The sequence below is a fragment of the Bidens hawaiensis genome, unplaced genomic scaffold, assembly GCF_021521415.1.
Source record: "Bidens hawaiensis isolate Kalapana, Puna unplaced genomic scaffold, B.hawaiensis_p1.1 tig00015452_1, whole genome shotgun sequence".
Lineage (NCBI taxonomy): Eukaryota > Viridiplantae > Streptophyta > Magnoliopsida > Asterales > Asteraceae > Bidens > Bidens hawaiensis.
Window position 1 is genome coordinate 221,146 of NW_027492382.1, and position 26,381 is coordinate 247,526.

The 26,381-nt window shown below is 38.0% G+C and overlaps 1 protein-coding gene and 1 pseudogene across 2 annotated transcripts; both read left to right on the forward strand.

The window, feature by feature from the left end:
* The first annotated feature begins 11,035 nt into the window (after positions 1-11,035).
* On the forward strand, positions 11,036-14,591 carry LOC143549248 (triacylglycerol lipase SDP1-like; annotated as a pseudogene). Its single transcript, XR_013138111.1, has 3 exons — positions 11,036-12,504; positions 12,588-12,731; positions 13,487-14,591. The product of XR_013138111.1 is annotated as a triacylglycerol lipase SDP1-like (transcript).
* Positions 14,592-18,813: 4,222 nt separating this feature from the next.
* Positions 18,814-22,717, forward strand: LOC143549249 (uncharacterized). The gene is made up of 14 exons (XM_077040192.1): positions 18,814-18,875; positions 18,993-19,094; positions 19,193-19,258; positions 19,798-19,859; positions 20,137-20,234; positions 20,325-20,376; positions 20,479-20,571; positions 20,697-20,807; positions 20,912-21,131; positions 21,203-21,612; positions 21,687-21,796; positions 21,892-21,950; positions 22,036-22,223; positions 22,436-22,717. Exons 1-14 carry the CDS (start codon positions 18,830-18,832, stop codon positions 22,622-22,624), a joined length of 1,806 nt encoding a protein of 601 aa, XP_076896307.1. The 5' UTR covers positions 18,814-18,829; the 3' UTR covers positions 22,625-22,717.
* The last annotated feature ends 3,664 nt before the right edge of the window (positions 22,718-26,381 follow it).

Here is a 26,381-nt window from a genome sequence, read left to right on the forward strand (position 1 = left end):
CATAGATGAGATCTCTTCAAACTTGGAAGACAATTTACATGTCGGTGCTGTTCCGACCACGAGAATTCACAAAGATCACCCATTGGAGAACGTTATAGGTGATGTGTCCTCTAGTATACAAACCAGAAGTAGCTTGAATGAGCACACCTGTGTTTTTACAAGCATAAAAGAAATGGGTATAATGAATGAATGTTTGTACTCCTGCTTTATAAGCCAAATTGAACCAAAGAATTATCAAATGGCTTTAAAGGACAGCTCGTGGGTCGAGGCCATGCAAGAAGAGTTGGCTCAGTTCGAGAAAATGGAAGTTTGGACCTTGGTTGAAAAACCAAGAAATGTGCATGCTATAGGCACAAAATGGGTGTTCAAGTGTAAGAGAGATGATAAGGGAATTATCGTAAGAAATAAGGCGAGGCTGGTTGTTAAAGGTTTTAATCAGCAAGAGGGTATTGATTACAATGAGGTGTTTGCTCCTGTCGCCCGGTTAGAAGCGATTCGATTGTTTTTGGCGTTTGCTGCATTTAAAAAGATGAAGGTATTTCAGTTGGATGTGAAGAGCGCGTTTCTAAATGGGAAAGTTGATGAGGTTGTGTATGTTGAGCAACCTCCGGGTTTTCCTGACCCAGACTTTCCTGATCACGTATACAGGTTGAGCAAGGCGTTATATGGGCTACATCAGGCACCTCGTGCCTGGTATTCAACGTTATCGGACTACTTGCTGGAAAATGGTTTTGAAAGGGGATTGATTGACAGTACGTTGTTTGTGAAGAGAGAAGGATGTGACTTCCTACTGGTTCAAGTCTACGTGGATGATATCATTTTTGCTGCATCAAGAGTATCCATGTGTCAGGATTTTGAAGCTGTCATGAAGAAACGATTCGAGATGAGTGCTATGGGTGAACTAACTTTCTTTCTAGGATTGCAGGTTGATCAGAAGAAGGATGGGATGTTCATTCATCAAACGAAGTACGTTCATGATGTGCTGAAAAGATTCAAGATGGAGGACAGTTCTCCATATGATACTCCAATCTGCGTCAATCACAAATTGGGTGCTGAATCAGATGGTGACGCAGATGTGGACCCAACTCTGTATCGGGCAATAATAGGTTCATTAATGTATTTAACTGCTTCTAGGCCTGATATAATGTTTGCTGTTTGTCTTTGTGCACGTTTTCAGGCAAATCCGAAAGAATCTCATTTGAAAGGTGCAAAGAGGATACTACGGTATCTCAAGGGCAAGCCGAAGCTGGGGTTGTGGTACCCGAATGGAGGAGACGTTGAACTGGTGGCATATACAGATTCTGATTATGGGGGATGCAATCAGAGTCGGAAGTCAACCACAGGAGGCTGTCAGTTTCTTGGAGGAAGATTAGTTTCCTGGCAGTGCAAGAAACAGACATCAGTTGCAATTTCAACATGCGAAGCTGAATACATGGCAGCATCCAACTGCTGCTCTCAGGTTTTGTGGATTCAGCAACAATTACGCGACTATGGTCTGAATTTCTTACTCACTCCTATTTTAATTGATAACACTGCCGCCATCTCAGTAATTAACAATCCCGTGAAGCACAGTAAAACTAAGCATATTGACATTCGTCATCACTTCATACGGGATTGTGCTGAGAAGAAACTGATCAAGATCGAAAAAGTTGATACACTTGAAAATTTTGCTGACTTGTTCACAAAAGCGTTTGATAAATCCATATTTCAAAACCTAATTGAGCTGAACGGGATGATCAATCCCGAGTAACCAGGCCTTTGTGTTTGTTTAAAAAAAAAAAAAAAAAAAAAAAAAAAATTTATTAAAAATTTTGTGTCATTATTGCTTAAAATTAGTCGGTTACCTCAGTTTGATGGACATATCCTCGGATATGTTTTGGTCCTCGTTTCGACTTAGAGAATGAGGATAGCCATTAACCGGAAGACTGAAAGTGACCGGGGCAGTTATGACATGTGTTCTTTCAGTTGCTGAAAATTAGTCGGTCATTCTTAGTAATAAGGACACATACTTGTATGTGGTCGGTCCAGTTGATCCATTAGATCTTCAGGATAGCCGTTTACCTGACGACTTTGACGTGATCGGGGCGATTGAAATCAAAATTCTATAGGGAAATGAAATTACTTTTCAAGTCTAATACTTCGTAAGAAGTTCTTTGCTGTGTTTAACAGAAAATTGATCCAACCTTGGAAAATGATATATATACTGATTGTGTGTGCTTAACTAGTGAAGTTATTAGGCTTAAAAGGCTTTAGACCAGTCATTGTATGTCATGGTAAATTTTTATGGTGCGTAATAGTGTATGTGATACTAACTTAAACTACTCAAATTTACGTGGAAACTCCTTAAGAAATTTGTATGTCTTCACACATATCTTTCCGAATGATAGGCAGAAAAGCGACTACCCAGTCATACACGAGCCCGTGAGTGTTCTGATTCCCGTGAAGAAAGCATTTCAAGACACTGCAGTGATCCAGATTCGGGACTTGCAGTGGTTTAGTACTCCGAAGTCAATAAGAATGTTTGGCCTAAAAAAAAAAAAAAAAAAAAAAAAATTATTATACATGTATATTTTTACTTATGAGACATAGTAATAATCAAGACTTCTCAATTCTGGAGTAAGAAAAGAACGGGAAGCAGACAACGAGTATATACAAGTTAATCAGACACTATGGGTCGAAGTCAATTCGGGGTGACTTGGGTATAGCCAAATACGCTTGGAGAATAGATAGAAGACATCATTATCTCTGAGTTGTTGCCAACTTAAAATTTTGAGCTTAACTGAACCTTAATCCGTATCACAGAAACGATGAAAACCATTTAAATTATTTACATGCTTACAACCTGTTTCTCTATGTCATAATACAGCTAAACACGGATCCAAGTGACAGTCACATAGTTAGTATGATTCCTGTTAGGATTTTTTCTAAAACATAGTGGTCCCTGACTAGACTGAAATTTGATCCCTTATTTCGTTAAAATTTTTATAAGTTTTTCTATTTTTGTAGTTGTGTTATTGTAAAACTGGTTACTTGGACATGATCATTTTTGTTTAACTCTTTTTGAAAACTTCTAATGTTAACTGCAAGATTATTCAAACTTAAAGGGTTGATTTTGAAATTACGGGCGAAGTTGTTGAATTCGGCGAAGTTGTGCTTAACTTCGCCTAGGCGAAGTTAAACGTAACTTCGCCTGAACCAACTCAGCCCTATATAAGGACTTTTGAAACAGTAACAGTACCATATTTTCGAATTTCCGGCGAACATAAACAAAAAAATCAAGAAACCGTATTATCCGGCGATATTGTTTACCTTCCGTTTTTCGATCTTTGTTTCCTGTTTCTAGTGTTTATTCACGGTATGTGTTGTCAATATCATTCCCAAACATACTCGTTCTTTATAGTTGTACCCGGTTCGAGACCTCGGGTCGTCGAACCTTCAAAACCTAGTTTTTCAACCGAGTATTACGTGTTCATGGACGTCCTTTACGTCTCAATATCATTAATCTATGTTGTTCTTCACTGCGGGATCGTCAAATCGGTCCGAAAACATCGGATCTAAACCTTTGAATCTGAACAGTCGCCGTTTCAGATTCAGGCGAAGTTAAGGTTTAGGCGAAGTTATCCACAACTTCGCCAGGAGATTAATTTCGCCTGTGGCGAAGTTATCCGTAACTTCGCCTTGAACTCAAGTTCGCCAGTGGCGATGTTGTGATAAGGCGAAGTTATCATCAACTTCGCCTATACCATTTTACTTAACAGTTTTTAGACGAACTTACAGTTGACGCGAAGTTGTTCCCAACTTCGCCTCACCTATAAGTTCGCCTGTACAGGTTTAATCACAACTTCGCACGTGGTACAATGCGAACTTGTTACTTGCTTAACTGTTCTCTAACTTGTTTTGTTTTGTGCATATATGGCTGCTGTTGGAGGTGCTGGTGGTGACGACGGTGATGATCAAAGACAATTCTTTCCAGCACATAACCAGTACATCACTTTAGATCCAGACGCACGAGGCGTAGAAGACTACAGGGAGATTATCACGTTTCTCCTGCGATCAAGAGTCTTTCACGCGCTCACAAATACACTGCCCATTTCTCTGCCTAACATTGAAGACTTTTGGCAGACAGTGTACTATGATTGCAGACCTGAGCCTCCGGTGATGCGAGCAACCGTAAATGGTCATAACATACAGTTTTCCTCGGAAGACATACGGTTGGCTCTGCAGTTCGGTGAAGAAACAAGAGATGACCCAACGGAGTTCGTAGCTCCTTTCCGGGATGGAGCTTATTTGAGGATGGGTTATTCGGGTCCGCTGGGGGACTCGCAGAGGAGGAAAGGGTTTCTGCTGGATCAGTGGCGCTTCCTGATGCATGTGTTGATTGTATGCATGTCCGGCAGGAAGGCAGGAACAGATGGGATGGGCGCGACGATGCAGTCGGCCATGATAGCGCTGACTTACAACCGCAGATATTCTTTTAGTCAGCTAATTTTCTACGAGATTGATCGTCAGCGAAGGGCTGTGGCGCGCGAGCGATTCACTATGTATCCGCGTTTCTTACAAATGATTTTGAATCATGTCGCTCCGTCGCTACCGCAAAGACGCCCAATAAGATACGTCGAATGCGTGACAAAACGTATCTTTGCTCAGTGCCGCACCTCGAGCACTCGTAGCAAGCCTGAGCTGCGTCCCAGGCATACTCCACTGTTCGGGTATCTTATCAACCCGGGGTATGTTCCTGCAGGAGGGGACGAGTTCAGAGACCCACAGCCACATCAGGCGGCAGCACCACATGCTGTATCAGCTGCGCCTGTTGTATCTACTGTTGCCTCTGCTGCTGTGCCAGCTGCGGTATCTCCTGCTGTGTCTACTGCTGAGGATGTTGATCTTGCTGCTGCCTTTGGCGTACAGGGTGTGTTTGATATGGATGTCTCGGGTCCTCAGTTTGTGGATGTTACTAGAGCAGTTACTTCGGTAGCTGACTCCGATCTAGACGAAACGTTTGCTGAAGCGAGACGACTTATGGTGTCTCGGGAGAGAATTAAGGGAAAGAGGCCGAGAACGGTAGACGAGGATGAGGACGAAATTGATGAAGAGGAGGCGGTGCAGATTGTGCTCAGACGTTCACGAAGAGAACGGACAGGTATGGGTTCCGGAGCTGGAGAATCTTCGAGGCTAGTACGTTTTGCTCCACCTGCCTTGTCTGGTATGTCTCTTATTCCTACTACAGCACAGGTTACTGCTGTCGAGACGTCGGCCCCAGCAGTTGTGTCTCTACCACCCCAATCGCTTACTACACCGGTGGTGGTTGCACGATTTGTGGAGTCGACCGTCACTACTACTGCAGGGTTACCAAGTGTACCACCTGCGGTCACTTCTGCTGCTGATGTCCCGCCAACTCCAACGCCTACTTCAGATTCCGAGAGGATTACATCACTAGAGCAGATTGTTGCTGATCAGACAAAGACCATTCAGAGCCTAGTGGAATCCAATCGACTACAAGCAGCCCTCCTGGTTGAACACGGAAAGGTGATAGATGCCTTCAAGGCATTCTTGGCATCTCAGGGGGAGAAGACGTGTAGGGGAGATGAGTTGAGGACGAAACGGAGAGAAGATCATGACGATGATCCCAATGCACCGGAAGGTGCAGGTGGTGAGCTGCCAAGAACCTCTCAGGCTCTTGGGGCTTCCACAGCTGAGGGGGAGTCTACAAATGCAGCTGGTGACGACGTGGTAGCTGGTGATGATGATGCTGATGTTGAAGATGTTATCGACGCATTGAAAGAGTTGGATGAGGAGGATGATGAGTTTATGATTGAAGATGATGTGTTGCCAGTTGATGAGATCGAGAGGATTGGAGAGCAGATTACGGTTGAAAACGTGTTGGAAGAAGGTGAGATTGTTGATGACTCCGTGGAACATGAGATTCCGGAGGTTGAGAGACCAGGTTTGGGTGATGAGAACGTGGAGGAAGATGCTGAGTGGGAGGAACAACCGAAATGGAAGGAGGGTTGTGCCCACTGGTTCGTAAAGACGAAGAAGCCGGCGGTCCCTAAGATGTTCAGAAAAAGTTACAATATTAAGGGATACGCGGAAGCCAAGAAAGGTATTATCTGCTGGTTATACGACGAGCAGCTGCGGCTCTTCGTGATCAAGAGATACGATGGCATTCAGTACTTCCAGAGAAAGTTGAGATCTCTAAACACACTGCCAGAATGTGAAGTAAAAGATTTAGCCAGATTGGGATTGGTAAACAGAAGTGAAGACAACATGGCTAGAATCATTGCGAAGATCGTGTGGAAAGAGTGCGTTAAAGAGAAAAAGTTTGAGCTACTGAAACCACAAAAGGGGAAACTTGTCGAAGACAAGGATAGAGGTCTGAGAGTTGATGGAAAACCTTGGATGGTCATGAAATACAAACCGATCCGGTGCCTTAAAGAAGTACCGATGAAGTTCATGCCCAAGGACGTGCTCAAAGATCTAAAATGGTGGTACGTGGATTGTGAGACAGCTGAGGCGGTAATGGAAGATGAGGATGAACAAGAAGTACTTCGGGTTTACGACCCGATGCATCTTGTTAATCTATCGCAGGCTGATCTGAAAGTGCTCAACGAGAAGAAGATCTTCTACATTCCTGCTTGGAAGGATCAAGCTAGGAAATATCAACGGGTGGTATCGGTATGTATTAGAGAAGGAGCGCACGCGTAGAGATGTAAGATTACAAGACTCAAGATTTGAAGATCAAGATATGAAGCTACTGCCAAGGGGGAGTCTGTTGGTACATGTGTGTCAGTAGTTCATAGTCTAGCATTTGTAATCGAGTCTGTAATGCAATTAAGTTTTGATTATGTTTATTTGTGTAATACGCGAAGTTGTCAACAAGTTCGCTATGGCGAACTTGTTGAATCAGCGAAGTTATTGACAACTTCGCCTGTGGCGAAGTTGTCGTATATATAAACTGTTCAGCGGAACAGTTTATGTGTTGGTCATTTAGGTTTTTGTTTCAGTTGTTCAGTGAACGTGTTTCGTGTCATAGTCTGTAACAGTGACCTCGGGTCACGTGTTTGTTATCAATATAACGTGGTTGGTTTATTGCTTGCGTGTTCGATCTCTACATACTCTACACTCGTATCTATCTACGCAGGGATTCCGCACCTGCGTTGTTAGAGACATCCCGTGTACGATCCGTCAGGAACCTACAAGCTCGATTGAATATCGAGCCGAGCCAGCTCGATTGAATATCAGGCCGAGCTTGAGCTTGAGCTTGCCTTGGCTCGGGCTCAGCTCGGCTCGTGAACAGGCCTAACCTTTACACGTGTCTCAGTATGAGTGGTTAACAAATCTCACATCATGACTACCAATGTCACGTTGGAGATAAGTTTGTATGGACTATTTTAGGAATCTCTCTCTTCAAAAAGACTATTTTGATAATCTTTTTCTTTAAAAGGACTATTTTGAGAATTACCCCTACAAATATTCCGCAACAACTAGGTTATGAAATCACTTTACATTTATTAGTCTCAAGTCTCAACACACACATACTTAACCCAAGTTTGGATACATGATACCTCATATCTATTACAAGTCTATTGACGTATTGTTTTCTTAAAAAGTTTAAAGGTCTAGAACGTGTCTTCACTATTATAAACCTATTATTTTTTGATTTTTTTATTCGAGTTTCACTCGATTGTATATCCTAACACAAAAACTAATATGCAAATTTATTAGACTCGAACCATAGTATATTGATAAGATGACCCCATTTTAACAAGCTTTTTAACTTTTAAAAACTCTAAATTAATAACCTTGTTTATTGTTTTTATAAAAAAAATAAATAATTCTCTACTCTAATGTCATCCAGTAGGGATGAGCTCGATACCATACGGGTACCGACCGTTACCGGTAACAAAAATACCGATTCCGAAAATTGCAAATTCTTGGTACCGGGATAGTACCGGTACCGAAGGTAAATATTCGGGAAATACCGGTACCGTACCGATCTCGAAACTCAAAACTTTGGTACCGATTCGGTACCAATCGGTACCATACTAGTGCCGGGATAGTACCGGTACCGAAGGTAATAATTCTAGAAAAAACCGGTATCGTACAAATCTTGAAACTCAAAACTTTTGTACCGATTCGGTACCAATGATACTAAATTGATACCAATTCCAATACCAATTAGTATCGGTACCAAATTTGCTCATCCCTAAAATCGACCATTTACAAGGATAATGAATATACAAGTCATGATGCAACAAATACCAATAAAATAGATTACTATAAAGTGGTCCCAAATGTGATTTCTAGAACTTCATTTGTCGTTTCGACAATTTTGGTCCTTATGGACTAATGGTTTCTAGAATTTCATTTAGAAGTCAATGACAACCTTTGATTCAATTTAGTTTCAACGTTTGATTGTTTTCTTGAGTGAACAAAAATTCCACATGTGTCGGGTCATTTGAGCATAAACGCAGAGGTAAGTGTGCATACAACTACATGTTTTTGAGTTCTGAACTCTGAAGTTACTAATTTAAAAGCAAGCAAAACACTAGAATATATATATATATATATATATATATATATATATATATTAATAAAAGTATAAATGTGAGTGATTTAATCAAGACATCAATTCAACTTTTTGGTTCTTCAGATTCAGTTTTTTGATGTTAGAGGCGAATCTTTGATAATGCTTTAACAATTGGTGTCATAGAATAGTAAGTCATTCACTTGGTACAAATTTATCGTACTTGAGCTTGATAAGTGCACCAATGCATATCACAAATAACATTAGAAATGCTAGCATTCATGGACTAATGATTTATAGTTTGAATGAACTAAGTACATAGACATTGGAATAGAATAAGCACATCTTATGGTATGCCTATCAAGTCTCATCTCAAAACAAACACACAAGCTTAGGTCTCTTATACTAGAAAATGACAAGTCCCGACTCAGACTCATGAGTATGATGTTGTTGGACATTGTCATTTATACTAGAAAAATGAATGGAGGACAGTTGTAACTTTCAATCTATACAGGGTTATGAAAAAACGTCACTAACAACATAGTCACTACAAGATGAGAAATGAAAAGGTAGTAGTAGTACTATTTTTAGCATCTTTATAAAGTGGTCCAATAAACACAATCTAAATGTAGATAGATAAGCAGTCTATGTGACAAAATTGTCATACAATATTTTATCATCTTATACAAAAATAATAATAAAAGTTATCGTTGAAACTCATACTTGTTTCAATACCAACACCATGCATCTAAGTTACAATCTGTTAAACTTAAAGCATAAAACTAGTACCAACTACCAAGTCACTTAATTTGTGTATTGTGTCACACACTTATTATATAATAAAATATCTACCATTAATTTGTCTGATTCAATTGAATTCAATTATAAAACGTATATCCGCATACATACGGTGGGGTTCTATCCACTGTAATCCAACCCAACCTAAGGCTAAGGGGTGTGGGGGGGCTCTAATGGGGGCTCCAGCCAATAATATTATGACGTGTGGCAGAGAGAGAAACTGGATAAGGGGTGTGTTGGAGCCTCCGTTGGAGCCCCTGGCCCTGGTGTGGAGGGGCTCCAGCAGGGGCTCCAGCGATTTTTTTTTTATTTTTTTATAAATATATTCAAACAACGTATTATTAAAAAAACCTATAAATTATTAAAAAAACACACATTTTTTTTAAAATTCAAATTACAAAAAAAAACATACTAAAAATTAAACAAACAATAATACTTAATAATAACACTAATCTAATACAAGATCATCGGGTCGCCTCGCCCACAAATGTTCAACCAACTCATGTCGAAGATCCCCGTGTATCTCACGGCTCTTGATATTTGCTATGTTATGAAGTCGATATGACTCCTACGTATATAAAATAATCTATAAACATATAATATATATTACAAAATGTAATAAATATTTAATAAAAAGTAAAATTAATGTTTTTTACCTTGGCAGAAAAAATGAAGGGATTCACGTGCAACCCTTTTCGACATCTGTAAATACTCATCCAAAGCGTCCGACGAGATGCCGTACGCTAATTGACGGATAGCAGCCGTGCATTTTTGAAGAGGGGTAAAACCGGGGAGACCCCTAGCATCCTCCCTTTGTTGAAAAAAGGGATACCGTGCCTCTAAATCACTTGCTATACGCATGAACAATTGTCTGCTCATTCGGAAACGAGTTCGAAAATCCGACTCCTCATATACCGGTTGAGGGCTAAAATAATGCTTAATCAAAGTATCGTTAGCACCCGATCGATCACGATCACGAGGTGGTGCTCTAACCCTCGGGAGTCGAGGTTGATGGGCTTGATTTTGCAAGAGATCGATCACGGTTGCGGTCAAAACTCCCCCACATGAAGAAGCAAATCATCCTCTTTGGAGGAGTCGGAATCAGACGAGTACGACGACATTATTTTAAAAAAAAAAGTTGAGAAGATGGGTTGATTTTGGGTTTTATTTTGAAGTTGTGGTGATTGATATGGGTGAAATGAGGTATTTTATAGATGAAATGAGGTATTATTTAGGTAAAAAATATATATTTTTTTTAATTTACCCGGGTCCCAACGGCTATTTCTCCATTCCCAACGTCCATTTTCTCTCTTTTCTCCCGCGACCAGGCTCACGCCTGCCTGGATTTCCGCGCTCGCGCCCCGGTGGTGTGGGGTTAGCGCCCCGAGGCGCGAGCGGAGGGGCTCTAGCGCCCCGGTCAGCGCCCCACACCCCTCAGCCTAACCTAACCTAGCTTCTTCACCAAATATGTCAAAACTTTATTCGTTATCTGATTTTACTCTTACACTGCTCTTATAGTCTTATCCACAATCATATCTATCTATCTGCAATCATCAGACTTACACAATACGATTACAATATTATTGAGTTAACCAGAAGACACGTTTCACCTAATTGTTGCGGCTACGGTATCATCATATTACTCGTTTATATTCTAATATTTAGCTGTAACAAATTCAGATTAATTAGGTGTCAACACAACACAACACAAATTAGGGCTTAATTGCTTAATAAATTAGATACAGTATGGATATAACTAGTGAGGCGAATGTTGACGCCTTTGCGATCGGGCCGTCGACGATTATCGGCCGGGCGTTAGCGTTTAAAGTCTTATTTTCCAAGTCAATGGCACACCTGAGGCATCAGATTAGTTATCTGTTGACTTATTACTTTAGTAGAATTAGGGCTTATGTGTCGGGAAATGTCGTGCCGGCTATCTCGTGGCTGCACCCGCGCAATCCGCAAGGGATACTGCTTTTTTGGTTACGTTAATGGCTTTTTTTCTTAAGCGGTGTACGAATGTGAAAACGAGAGCTGAGATGGCGTATAAGAGGAAGTTTTGGAGGAATATGATGAGGGCGGCCGTGACGTATGAGGAATGGGCGCATGCTGCTAAGATGTTGGATAAGGAAACGCCGAGGGCGAATGAGTCGAATCTTTATGATGAAGAGCTTGTGAGGAACAAGCTTGAGGAGTTAAGGCACCGTCGCCAAGAAGGGTGTTTAAGAGATGTTATATTTTATATGCGAGCTGATTTGGTTAGGAATCTTGGGAATATGTGTAACCCTGAGCTTCATAAGGGTAGACATCAAGTGCCAAAGCTTATAAAAGAGTACATTGATGAGGTGTCAACACAGTTGAGAATGGCGTGTGATTCTGACTGTGAAGAGCTTCTTTTGGAAGAAAGGCTCGCGTTTATGCACGAGACGAGACATGCGTTTGGAAGAACGGCTTTACTGTTAAGTGGCGGCGCGTCTCTCGGGGCGTTTCATGTTGGTGTGGTGAAAACTTTAGTGGAACATAAGCTTTTGCCTAGGATAATTGCGGGGTCTAGTGTCGGATCCATTATTTGTTCTATTATTGCCACCAAGTCGTGGCCCGAGCTTCAAAGTTTCTTTGAAGAATCATACGATTCTTTTCAGTTTTTCGGTCAAATGGGCGGGATTTTCAGTATTTTCAAGAGGGTTATGACATTAGGCGCTCTACACGACATTAGATGCTTACAAGTGCTATTAAGAAACTTAACTAATAATCTTACTTTTCAAGAAGCTTATGACATGACGGGTCGTGTTCTTGGGATAACCGTATGCTCACCAAGAAAGCATGAGCCTCCAAGATGTCTTAACTACTTGACTTCACCTCACGTGGTTATATGGAGTGCGGTTACTGCTTCGTGTGCTTTCCCGGGTCTTTTTGAAGCTCAGGAGCTTATGGCAAAGGATAGAAGTGGAGAGATTGTGCCATATCATCCACCGTTTCATTGGGGACCGGATGAAGCCAATGGGGGTTCGACACGTCGTTGGAGGGATGGTAGTTTGGAGATAGATCTACCCATGATGCAATTGAAAGAGTTGTTTAATGTGAATCATTTTATAGTGAGTCCAGCAAATCCTCATATTTCACCCCTACTTAGAATCAAAGAAGTTGTGAGAGCTTATGGAGGAAGGTTTGCCGCAAAGGTTTGTGCTTTCGTTTCCTTTTTATTCAATTCGTTATGGTAGTATATTATTTAGTTTTATTAAATATATTTTTATATTTTCAGCTTGCTCATCTAGTTGAGATGGAGGTGAAGTACCGATGCAACCAGGTGTTGGAACTCGGGTTCCCATTAGGTGGACTTGCGAAGCTGTTTGCTCAAGATTGGGAGGGCGATGTCACTATTGTGATGCCTGCTACCTTAGCTCAGGTGTGTCCTTATAATCTTTTATGGAGATTTCATCATTTTTTGGAAGTAATCATCTCAAGAAAGTTACATCCGATTTGATTTCTAATTTTATGCGCGCATTAGGGTTATTTTTACACTCTTCTCCCGGTTTTGCTCTGTTATTAATATACCTACATGTGTCCGTTGAGCTAGTTTAATATCCTTTAAAGGTAACATCACACGATATTAAGCAAGTTTTCATTGTGTCCTACTAAAGTAAGTTGTTTTTTTCTTTTAAAGCCACTCAGTTTTCATTATGTGTTACAATATTGTAATATATATATATATATATATTTTTTGTAAATGATTATTTTTTTGAGTAAATGAGGCGAATGAAACATATATGAATCTTGGTTACTATCTAGTGAATCTTTTTTTTCCAATTTGATTTAAATTAAAACTATGAAACTTGGTTATGTTTAGTGATTTTTTTTCTTCATATTTATTCCTACATCAGGTTAGTTTGAAAAATAATCACTATGTTCTATTTAGGTCACTTAATTTTTAAAAGATATTAGCATGTATAAAAAAATTACAAGATTGGAACACCTAGTGAAAGTTGAGTGACTTTGACAAAATAACTTTTCAGTGACTTTAGTTGAACGCCTGCAAAACTTGATTATTGTTGGCCTATTGGGTGAAATGGTCTCCTTTAAAAATAGTCAAACATAAGTTTTTAGCCAACAAAACATTGCCATCTTACTTGGACTAAATATAACTATGCTTATGTGATTCAGTACTCAAAAATCATAAGGAACCCGTCAAACTTAGAGATTCAAAAAGCCGTAAACCAAGGAAGGAAATGCACATGGGAGAAGCTTTCAGCCATTAAAGCCAATTGTGGGATCGAGCTCGTTCTCGATGAGTGTGTTGCAATTCTCAACCACATGCGCATGCTAAAAAGAAGTGCAGAAAGAGCAGCTTCAGCTTCAGCTTCAACTCACGGGCTAACCACCACGGGCCGGTTCAATGCATCCAAAAGAATCCCATCTTGGAACTGCATGGCCCGAGAGAACTCAACTGGGTCCTTAGAAGACCTTGCTGACATGGCACCCTCACCCTCTGTCCACGTTGGTGGCCGGAACTGGAGGTTTAATCATAATGTGCATGACGGAAGTGATAGTGAATCTGAAACTGCGGAGTTGAATACTTGGACGAGATCCGGTGGACCGTTGATGAGGACGGCTTCAGCTGACCAATTTGTTGACTTTGTTCAGAACTTGGAGATCAATAAGGCAATGCCACATCATCAAAACTCGAATGCAAGCTTTGATTTAGAATCTGAACACAGGGACACTGCGAATAATATGAACAATAGAGTTCATACGAGTGTAACGGTTGCTGAAGGTGATCTTTTGCAGCCTGAGATGATTAATAATTGTATTGTTTTTAATGTTGTGAAGAGGGGAAATTTGACACCTTCAAATAGGAGCCATGATTCTGAAATTAACAACTCGCCTTCTGCGGTTGCTGAGTGTGTGCAACTTGATTGCCCCGAGAAGGAGGCGGATGCCAGCTCAGCTTCTGAAGATGGTGATGGCGATGCTGATGCCAGCAGACCCGACGATGTTAGTGATATGAAGAATGAATGAGTTTCTGGATATGATGATTGATGTTGGTCCCAGATGTATTGGATATAATTAATTGTTGTAGTTTTGTTCGCGCTTGTTATCCAGGTGTTAAAGATCTTGCTTTGTTAGCTGATCTCCTGATATTTGTACATATGAAACTGGTTATTCTGCATTAAAAACTTATCTAGAAAGTTGACATCTTGCATTAGACGAGGGATCAGCCTCGAAAATTTGATTAGTCGAAAACATTTGATAAATTTATGATGCTTTGGTCGAGTCATAGAGAGAGCAACTACAAGATCTTTGTTCTTAACCTTACCTACAAGTCTGCTGCTATTCAGTAAAGAGAAATTCGTGTCAGGAAAAGAAACAAAAAACAAGAAACGCATGATATAACGCTAACAAAAAAGATAATGTTATGCTAGAACAATTTCACTTGTAATCTTAATTCACTTTTAATCTGTTTTAAGGAAAGATATTTTTCTATGGATAGAGGAATATTTTCTTTTATCAACCAACTAACAAAAGTCTGTCTACCGGGTAACCTAACATCAAAACAATATAATAGCGCAATATGTAAATCTAATATGCATAATAATTAAATGACTAGTGTACTATATAAACTTTTTCTAAAGATATTCCGTGTTTCCAAGTTTTACTAATGGAAAGAAAAGAAAGTAAACGGAGAAAGAAGTGAAGTGTTGTGTTTCTAAGTTACATTAATGGAAGGGGAAACAAATAATGAAATGTGTGTTCCCGAGTTTCAAAAAGTCTTTTCAAACCAGGTGGTTCCATTATTTTTTTTTCAACATTCTAAAATTAGTGGGTGTCACGTAGGCAATCCGTTAAATTTTTCTGGCATCATTATAATCACACTAAACAATAGTTGTTTTTTGTGATTTTCTCGGTCAAATTTCTATTTTAAAGCCATAACTATATGCAAGATACCATTTTGCGTTCATGCATGAGATTAGAATTACCAATACCTGTTTATCGTCAACCCTATCATGACACTAACATCGAAGCAACTTTGTTTTGTATCATTTGCTCATAGGAGGGCTTGAGACCTGTACATATGATACTTATGACTTAGCATAATTAGTCACTGTTTTCCGCATTGAATGTCACTAGACATGGTTTGGGCTAAATGAATTTTGCATTGTAATTGGATTTTTATTCGATAGAGTTAGAAAACTATTATAACGATTGGATTACCCATCCATGACTAAGATATTTCATATGGCTTGTACGTTACTGTAAGTGAGCTCTTTGAGATCATCTATAGTTGTTAACATGTTAACATGTTAGTAACATGTGTAGATTTTAAATTAAAAAAGTAAATACATATACATTCCTAAAGTTCTAAACCGACATAAAAATATGTATACGACATTTGACTCATGGCTGTTAAAACCCACTACCACTATTATATTTTAATTGATGTTATGATATACTTCTATGGTTTTTGTTTCAAGTATGTTATGGATTTGTGATTTTTGTTTCATGTAAGTTAAGGATTGTGGTTTCTGTTTCAGATATGTTATGGATTATGTATTGGTTAAGGCTTTTGTGTTTTTTTTTTTTTTTTTTTTTTTTGAAAATTTTTGTTTCATTAAATATGTATTATTTATTGTATGTTTAAACAAGCCTTAACATGTTACTAAACAGGTTCGTGTTTGTGTTTGAAAAAAATATGACACGAATCACACAATTAGTTATCGTGTCGTGTTCGCGTTTAGTACAACAAGTCATCGTATCTTATTGAGGTCCGACATGCTATTACAGCCTACACGAATCGTGTTGAATCATCTCATTCTCATCCGTCCATTCGATCCAGGTCGACCGACGCCATTGCATCACTCGCGTCCATTCACCAGATCAATACACACGGTGTTTAACACGCGTTGCCTGCTGCTGACCATTTGACCATTGCGTCGTCCGGTTCCGAACCTATCCGGTTTGGGGTCCGAATACCTTCCCTATAAATACCACATATCTTTCCACCCTCCTTCCATCACCATAACCATAACCTTCCGGATCCTATCTATCTGTTTGCACATATTTTATCTCCATTTCTCAAAAGGTATAATATAATTAATTGTTACTGTTTCTGTTTCACTCGAATTTAATTCATTCATATACGATCCGTTGATTTGGTTCGTATTCAAGTCTCTTCAATTTTGCCCTAATTTCTTGTGTTTGATTTCAAATGGACTCCATCTTCGTAACAGTCGATGAATTAGGGTTTGAGATTTTGGTAACTCTACTGAATTTGAGATTTAATCCGATTGTTTTTCTTAACTTCACTGTATATGAATCTAGTTTCACTGCATAATGACATAATGGATAATGCTGCATTTGAAATTGATTCATAAATGTTTTAGACTAATTCAATGACTAATTTGACTGTCAAAGTCACCGGACTCGATTCCAATGATATTCTGCTTGAGATTAAGCTTAGTAACATGTTTTGATCATCTATTTGGGCTTTGTTGCCTCTGTTATGTATTTTTGACTGTTTTTAGAACGAATATACACGACCTAATTCTTATTACTCGTTTATAAGTTGAATTGAAAAATGATCCAAGAATGCATTTGCTGATCGGAAACACCGAATGTGTAAATGTTACTTTATCCTTGTTAGTTGTTAGTGGTACTTGTAGTGTATTATCTTGTTGATGATTTATCTATTCAAGGACTCCATTAATTAGTTATTATGGTTGTTATATAACTAACTAATTATTAATTAGCAGGCGACTTTCTATAACCGAAATCGTTGTAATGGCGTTGGTTTCGCAGAGGTCTACTCTCAATCCAGACGCCCCATTGTTCATTCCGGCATCTGTTCGCCAAGTTGAGGATTTCTCCCCAGAATGGTGGCAGCTGGTGAAAACCTCCACATGGTTTCATGACTACTGGATGAGTCAGCAGCAGGGTGAATATGGTTTGTTCGGAAACACAGATGACAGCTCTGACATTAATGATATGTTGCCAGATTCCATTGACACTGATGAAGAGCTCTTAGCAATTGAAGCACAATATGAGCAGTTCTTGATTTCATCTGAAATGGAAACAGTGAATGCGTTTGCGATACCTGCTTACAACTAAATGCCCTCAAGTGTTAAGTTGTGACACATACAAATGTAATAAATAATAATGTCATTGGACTCTGGTTTCTGACATGTGTTATGGTTGTTTTTATAGGTTTAGAAGCAGAGGCTGAACACAGTTAGGAGTTTGAGCTTGTGAAAATCGAGCCAATGTGAATGTAATTAGCTTCACAGGTTTCTCTGGTTTGGTTTGCTTCGAGTATGTACAAAAAATTGTCTGTATGTTAGTTTCTGTATAAGCTTTCTTCGTGTTTTAGGCAATAGCCTTGTTCATACCTGTCTGCTCTTTTGTTTAGCCAAGGAAACTAAACGAAAAAAAAAGGTGATTCAGGAAAGTGTAATGTGAAAAAAAATAAAAATTCAGTTCCAGTTTCAGGTCAACAATTTTAGTTTTAAAACAAACACATATTGTGAAACTCTTGTCAATGCATCATATTAGATAAAACTCACAATTTTTTATTAGTGCAACAGTTGCTTCCGTGAAAAAAAATGTTATTTTAAAATTAAAATTAATGAGAAAGTTTACTTAAAATCCATAATGACATAATACATAAGACTGAAGACACCTCAAAACATCTTACGAATACTGGTAAGATAGAGATTTGATATACCCTAAAATTGCTCGAACAAAGGTAGAGATTTGATATACCATGAAATAGATCAAATTGACAAATTCAAACACGCCTCAACTACAATACATTGAATACACACAAGCTTATTAAGAAAGTTAATCTATTACAACTTTATCAAACCAACTACCACCATCTCCATCTCTCAAAAATTCAGCTTGGTGCAACACCTTTCAAACTATTTACACCAACGCACTAATAAAAGAAAAATAAAAAGAACAGGACACTCGTAGCATTTCCTCAGAAACATACTAACCTCAAATATAATGTCACCTTAAATATATCAGTTGATGAAAAAAAAAGTAAAACACAAGCAACTTTTAGAGCATGCCTAACATGGGAGTTTGTTGGCATCCGTGGGTAGACGTGGATGAGAGAGGCAGAGGCCAGAGGATGAGAGAGAAGGGATGGATAGAAAAAGAAAGTGATAGGAGAGTAGAGATAAAAGAAAGAGATACACTTTTTAATGAGACGGAAAAGAAAGTCAGAAAGACATGATAGACTGACGTGGAAGAGAGAGGGTGACACGTATCTTTCTGTCGTAAATGCATAGCCAAAAGAAAAACATTTCATTAGTATGCCACATATCTTGTAAATGGAAACCGTTACAAAAATAAATACAAAATCCCAAATTTACGAATTTTTCTACTCACTTTCCAATAAAAAAAATTTATATCCCTTTAAATTCCCTCATTTTCCCGCGTTATAAATGTTGTATTTAGCGCCTCCGAAACCAAACCGATCTCAACTCAATTTTCAGAAACACATCAATGGCTCGAAAGAAACCCTCGTCGTCTTCTTCGCCAATCGCAATAGGTAATTAAGAGATCAAGCTCCTCATTTCCCTATAGAACCCTAGAATTAATTAGCTTACATGTAATGTTATTATTATTATTATTATTATTATTATTATTATCATTATTATTATGTCAGGAAACTGTGAGGTGGTTGTGGAAGCAAACAACTTCAAAACTGAATCCAATCAAAACAGCCTTCAAATATCTCTCTCCAGAAACTCCAAAGTTGTAATCTCTGGTATTCTTTTGATTTTTAAATAGTTTGATTTTGATACATATTCTAGGGCTGTTTTTGTATTGTGGCTGAGTGATGATTGCTTTAATTGTTTGTGGCAGTTGTGAAGGATGCAATTGGTAAAGAATGTAATGATGATCTTCAAAAATCTAGTTTCGCTGAAAACGGTAATTTCTTTATATAACTTGTTTATTTATAGCTCCATTCTTGTGTTTAGAGGTGCACAAACCGGTTTCTGGTTTGGGTTGAAACCGGTTCGGTTTGGTCAATAAAGGTCAAAATCGGTTTCGGTTAGGGTTGAAACTGGTTTCGGTTCGGGTTTTGACAGTTTTTGCTCAGTTTTGGATGGCTTCGGTTTGAATTTCGGGTCGGTTTGGTTAACCGGTTTATTTGTCCACCTCTACTCCTGTGGATATTGCAGTAATTGACTAGAAATAAGTTTAATAAAACTATGAAAGCTCTTTAGAGTTAACTAATGAACTAGCTATATCATATAGACATACAGTATTGGCTTATTTTGAGATTTTCATCGATCCGAGCTCGAGAAGCTTGTGAGCGGCGTGGCTCGTTTGCACCCCTATCAGGGCGCAACACTTTTACAAATATGTTTTGTGTTGCATAAAATGAAGCATTTGTAAAAATTTTATTCCATCAAGGTGTGCAAATATGTCACATACACATATTGATTGGGGGCTTACTTCTGCAGGGTATTTCTTTGTGCTTGTTAACCCTAAGGACTCTGATGGTCAATCGAAGTCCCTACTTCAGGTAACTCGTCTCTTTCTCTCTATACACAAACACATACATTCACACACACACACACACACACACACAAACACACGTTCACATATATGCATAAACACTCTCTTCTGTGTATTGTTTGTTAGTTCATTTAATAGTGTAACATTAAATGAACAATAACTTCTTAAACTTTGTCAAAGCAACACTTGAAAATGGATTTGGATAACAAATACAAGGTCTAGATGTGTGTGATATGTATATTATCTGCACTGTAATATCTTCTTTGGTTGCTCATGTTTTGTAGGAAATATTAACCTTATATGTGAAAGAACTACCTTCAATGAACTATGCTGCAAATACTGGAAAGAAGTCCATGTTCCTTGAAAGATGTGTATCCAATGGGTAAAGTTATTTGCTTCCATGTAGATGTTAATTGATAGCAGTTGATACCAAGTGTTTATTTTGTAATAGTAAATCATTTTATCTGTGCAGGAAATATTGCACACTGGTTTTAAAATCCAAGTCTGAGAACGGTCCTGGAGAGGTGAATATGTTTTCCTAACGTCTGCTTGTTTCCTCTGTGCATCTTATCTGTAGTAGCAATATAAAAATATTTTTGTTATGTTTTTATAATTTCTATCTGCAGGTTATTGCTGCAATGAGTTTTCAGATAATCCCAGCTGATACTCGATTTGCGGAGATTCCACTTGCAGCTGTCAGTTCTGTTTACCAACATAAGGTCTTGTATTATTGCATTATAACTTACTTTTGTAAATACATAAGTTTGCCATTTTAGTTTTTATTTTAATATTTTAACTGTAATTACCAGAGTCTTGCAAACTTAACATGTTCAGAAACTTACAGGGTATTGGCCAGCTCACATATTTGGAAATGAGGAAAAGACTGCAGAGTGTTGGTGTACACTCCATATTTTGCTGGGCTGATGTGGAATCTGAAGCATTTTGGGTCAAACAGGTAACAAGCATATACCATCTGTATCTGGTTTCTTTTCAAACAAACAGTTATCTTTAGTTATTAACATGTCTGTATTGTTAGCTGATTCAACGTTTCTATGACAGGGGTTTGTATCAGTTGGAAAAGTAGACGATAAGGGTAAAGCTAGAAAGTTACCAATTAAAGCAGATATCAGGAAAGCTTTGTGCTTTCCTGGTGGTTCAACACTTATGATTGCTCATTTAAATAAGGAACATTTAGATAACTCTGCAAACACTTTGCACCTGTCTTCTCCCTTTAAGCCTGGAGATGAAAAAGTATTGAAAAATAATTCGTTGATAGAAAGTGAGTATTTTATATTTGAAATAAACCGATATCTGCATTTACAAATTTACACGGTTTTATTCCTCTAATAGGTTTGCAGGATCCAGTTTGTTTATGCAGTCTGGAAGGCATACATACAGGAAACAGTTTAGATGAGATGAGATTTAAAACAAACTGTGATGCAAAACATTGTGCATGTTCTTCATCAGGTGCAAAGAAGAGGACGTGGGAGGCCTCTCATACCTCACTAAAGTCAAAGAAAGTTAAGGGCAGTCATCTGATTGTTTGTCAGTCAGATAGTGGTTGTGTTTCAAGAAATAATAAAAGTACTGATTGTTGTATGGATGTTAGCTCTGTAACCATTTCTGGGGATGAAGATTTGTCAGATTTTACACCGAAACTTGGCGGTTCTTTGAGCATGGACAATACTCAAAAATCAAACTGCTATAAAATCATGTTGATGAACATTGTGGATGATGCTAAGAAAGCAAATCTGACAAAGGTAATATGGTTTCATGATTTCATATTCTCTTTATTTAATGTTAATGTTAATTTTAATGTTGATGTTGATGATAGATAATTGAGGATCTTGGTGGCTCGGTTACGTCTGATGGAAGAGTTAGCACGCATGTAATAACTGGAAAAGTCAGAAAGACGTTAAATTTTTGTACTGCTCTCTGTTCAGGGTTAGTTATAACTTATAAGTTGTTATAGATAGAATATTGAATATTGTCACACTATCAAGTTATTAAACCTGTGTTTTGTACGCGGTCCACTGCAGAGCTTGGGTTATATCATCTGCTTGGTTAAAAGAAAGCTGCAGAGAAGGTCGATTTGTAGGTGAGTCATGAGGCTTTTGGCGTTCTTATATTCTTTTAAAATGATTTACAACAACTTCTGGTCTCTTAAGTCTTAATATATGCAGATGAAATGCCTTATATTTTAAAAGATGAGGAGTATGAGTCAAAGTACAGGGTTGACTTAAAAAGTACAGTACTTAGAGCAAGAGGCAATAATGGAGGTTTTCTTAATGGTTATCAAGTATGTCTTGCAGCTCATGTGCAGCCTCCCATTAATACTCTTTCAGCCATTGTAAAGTCTGCTGGTGGCAATGTAGGTTCTCTTCTGATTATATAAATAATTTAAGAAAAAAGTCAACATGGTCAAATGCTACCTTAATATATGATTTGAGAAACTTAGATGGTTTTAAAAAAATGTTAATTATCTTTTTAAGCAATTAGTTTTGTACCTAAATGGATTCATTATCGTTACTTCATCAGTTATCGTGACGTGTTTTTAATGGTTTAAATTTTGTACAAGTTCAGGTGATTAGGAAACTCGAGAAAGTGAAGGATTCAACAAGAATCATATATGTGGCAAGTGAAGACAACATGGAAGAAGCATTGTTAGCAATAAAGAATGGGATACCAACATTTAGTAATGAATGGTTCATGAACTGTGTCATGAAACAAGATCTAGACTTGGGTGCTCCTCAGTTTGCTGAATCCTTGTAACTCTTTATTTATAATTGTGAGAATTGTCAAATGAAAACACAAGGGTCTATCAATACCCTGTTAATTAATGGTACTAGGTAAAATGGAACTTGTATAGGGTGTTTGCTTCTTGCTAGTATGCATATTGGAATCTTGATTTAATGCTACTTTGCCACTGGATTTCTATGTTCTTGAATTTTATTTTTTACTTAAAAATTTAAAAATAAAAAATACCACTTATTATAGTATATGTTTGATTATTACCCAATTATTAGAAATTTAGAACATGTTATAGAGACGGTGGTTGTGAGATAGAAAGAGAGAGAAGGTGAATGTTACAAACTGGTGGACTAAGGTGAGTTACAGGCTACCAGGAATACAAATTGATGAATAGTGTCTATTGTGAGTATGAAATGTTGGTTTTTAACATATATATATTACTGAAATGTTACATGGGATGCATTTTAGATATTTTGATAGCGTGTTATAAAAAGTTCATCAATGTTTATAACTATTTTTTTTAAAGTAAATATTTTTGACGATTGTTTTGATAGCGTGTCATAAGTTCATTGATGTTTATAACTAATTTTTTAAAAGTAATAATATTCATGATGTTTGGTTTGTGAATGAGATTGGGTTTTATAATAATAGGAGCAGGATATATATATTTATTTTAAACAAATAGTTATTTTAAATAAAAATGAAAAGTTACTATTTGTATAAATAAAATAAAATGGTACTTAATACTATACAATAAATCTATACTATATATAAAGCATGAGTTAGATATCTTTTAAATTTTAAGAGGTATCAAACTCATTGCTTTATATACAACATATAATGCATCAAAATTTTTGAAGTTACGGGTATTAAGGTCTTTACTCACAAATATATTACTTAACTTCCATTTTTTCAATATATATTTAAAACTTTAGTCCCTCAACTTCACTACTTTTTTGTAAAATTTAATAATAGTTACACATATGACCCTTAGTTCAAAACTAACTACCCCACAACTTTTTTAACGGTCATAATTTTTTCACACGTTAATATTCTTTCAAAAAAATACATCATAAAAACGAGCATTTTATTATCTTTAATTTGATTATGATATTGCTATAGTTTTTTTTAGTTAAAAAGTTAGCATGTTGCGCGCTTACCATTTAAAACCGGGTAACATGTCGAGCCAGGCGAGCGTGGGTCATTTGTAAAAGTACATTAGGGTCGGAATGAGTCGATACAAAAAATGGTTAATTTGGTTCGGATTCGAGTAGAAAGGGGCCATGTCAGAACGTTGTCGAATCAAAATGGGGTTGGGGCCAAAACGGGTTGGTTTAAACAAATGATTTATTCCAAATTACTGTACATTTCAGGTTTTCCTTTTTATTTTCGGTACAAGTTACGCAGATACCGTTGTTTACATGTACCGGGGCCAATAAAGTCCAGCACCACGTAACGCATATAACCCAATCTTGGTAAACGATCAATCCAGCGCCCGACACCGTTAATGGTCATGAGTTACACGTGTGGTGTTGGTTAAGCATGTTTTAATGTCGGTAACGTGCATTCCCGTCTGGTTACGCGTGTTCAATTTTCGATTACACGCAACTAGCTTTGCACGAGTTACGCGTCCAATTTCAGGCTATGTGCGAATTGTCATCAGGTGACGTATGTACCGACATGGACTATTTGTTAAATGTAAAGTTGTGTGCGCCCTCCGCTGCATTGCGCGGACACCCAGCTAGTAGAAGAAAAAAAGTGACATACAAAGTTGAGGAAAAGAAAAGGCGAAGCCATACATCTCTTAAAACCTTCACATTTGATAACTTACCAACTTTCTTTGAATATTTTTTTTCCAATAAATACAGATATATCGTAACTGTTATATTAATATTTTACAATTTATAAAAAATACTTTTAAAATAAAATGTTTGACAAAGTTTATATTTTTCTCCTAAATCAAAAACGTAATAAGCGGTCACGTATATTATAATATGATAAATCTAAAGATTAATAAATTTTATACTATCTTTTAAGGTGTATCTGGTTTCTTAAAAAAACAGATTTAAAAACAAGAGAAAATTACAAATTTTGTTCTTTTGAATTACATATGTTATAGAATGGGTCATTTATCAAAAATAGTTTCACTCTATGTCATTTATTTGGAATTTCGCCTCGGTTTTAGTCATTTACACTAAAGAAGGTTAAGTTTCTCAGTTAAGTTACCCCATCTGTATTGCACATGAGGGTATTTTAGTCCTTTTACCTAAAGGGCTATTTGTGTAATTATATTAAACTTTTGGTTCTCCTACTATGTAAAACTAACTAAATTAAATAATATTAAAAACCTAAAAAACTATATTAGTCTGAAATAAAAATCCTGGTTCAATTTTTGATTTGCAAACTTGAAACCATTGTTCAACAACTCTACCCCCTTTGAGGGATCTAGTTTTCTTTCCGGTCAACCAGATTACTAAACCACCATATTGTCACCAATGTTCTCCACCACCGCCGCCGATAAGTTTTCTTTTAGAATATCGCCCCCATTGTGGTCTCTTATTTATTAGTCCCATTGGCTCCATTGTTAACTTATATGGTTGTTTTCTTTTAGAATACCGCCACCAATCGCCACCGCTTTCGTTCTTTAGCTGCCACCTCCCATCCAGATCTAAACAACCATATTAGTTAACAATGAAGCCAATGGGACTAATAATGAAGAGGTATGTACCCGCCTTAACATCGAGCGGGGCGGGTCAACCCACAAGATATAGACAAGAGGCTTGAAATCAAGATATCATGAAGGCACAAAGCCAAAACCTATGCGCATGGCGCATATCACATATGCTCACGCATATCACATATGCTCACGCATCACATATGCTCACGCATATCACATATGCTCACGCATCACATATGATCACGCGTATCACATGCTCACGCACCATATATGCTCACGCATATCACATCTGCGCGTGGCGCATATCACATGCTCACGCATCATATATGCTCACGCATATCACATCTGCGCGTGGCGCATCTGCGCGTGGCGCATATTACATATGCTTGCGCATATCACATCTGCGCATGAAACATCTGCGCGTGAGAATAAAGAGAAGACCTCGCGCATCCTCAGGATAGGCGCATATCACACATGCACATAATCAACCTCGTCCTTATCCAAATCAGGATAAGGACAACCTTGATTGTGCTCGTCAGACAACCTTCCAGAAGGTATCCTTTAAGGAATAAAGAATATGCTGATGTTGACAGCTGCCAATGAAAGGTGGACAACTCAGCAAAACCCATGTGCTACCACGTGATTGCACATGGGTCAGGTGAAATACCTGGGTCAGAGAATAATCAATGAAAAAGCACCAGGTGTCCTAAGGACACGTGGCGCAAAGCAATAGGAGGAGGCCAAAAAGGCCCTAATGGGATCTGAGCCCAATCATTGGAAACCCTAACACTATAAATACCACACCACCTCCACAAGGGGAGGTAAGCAAGAAAATACATTCTAATTCCTTACTCACTCTCAGATTATTATTATCTTCTCCTACAATCTCTTATTCTCACACCGGAGGGTTACCCCAAAGAGGACCCCTCTGTCCCTTTCTGAGGGGTAAGTTCACGGTGCTGCTCGTTTTGTAGGTGGAAGAATTCATACTCCGGAGAACCATCGGTGAAATAGCATACTCATACCCGAGGAAAGTTGATCGCCTACCAGTGAGCCGATCCACGTTTCTTCATTGGCGCCATCACCTGTTACAACGGCAAC

Excerpts from the sequence above, each read along its gene's own strand:
- LOC143549249 (XM_077040192.1), top strand. The coding sequence starts at position 18,830 with ATGGCTCGAAAGAAACCCTCGTCGTCTTCTTCGCCAATCGCAATAG. Across the intron at positions 20,377-20,478 it reads CTGAGAACGGTCCTGGAGAG|GTTATTGCTGCAATGAGTTT; the intron begins GTGAATATGTTT and ends TTCTATCTGCAG. Across the intron at positions 21,951-22,035 it reads CAGAGAAGGTCGATTTGTAG|ATGAAATGCCTTATATTTTA; the intron begins GTGAGTCATGAG and ends TAATATATGCAG.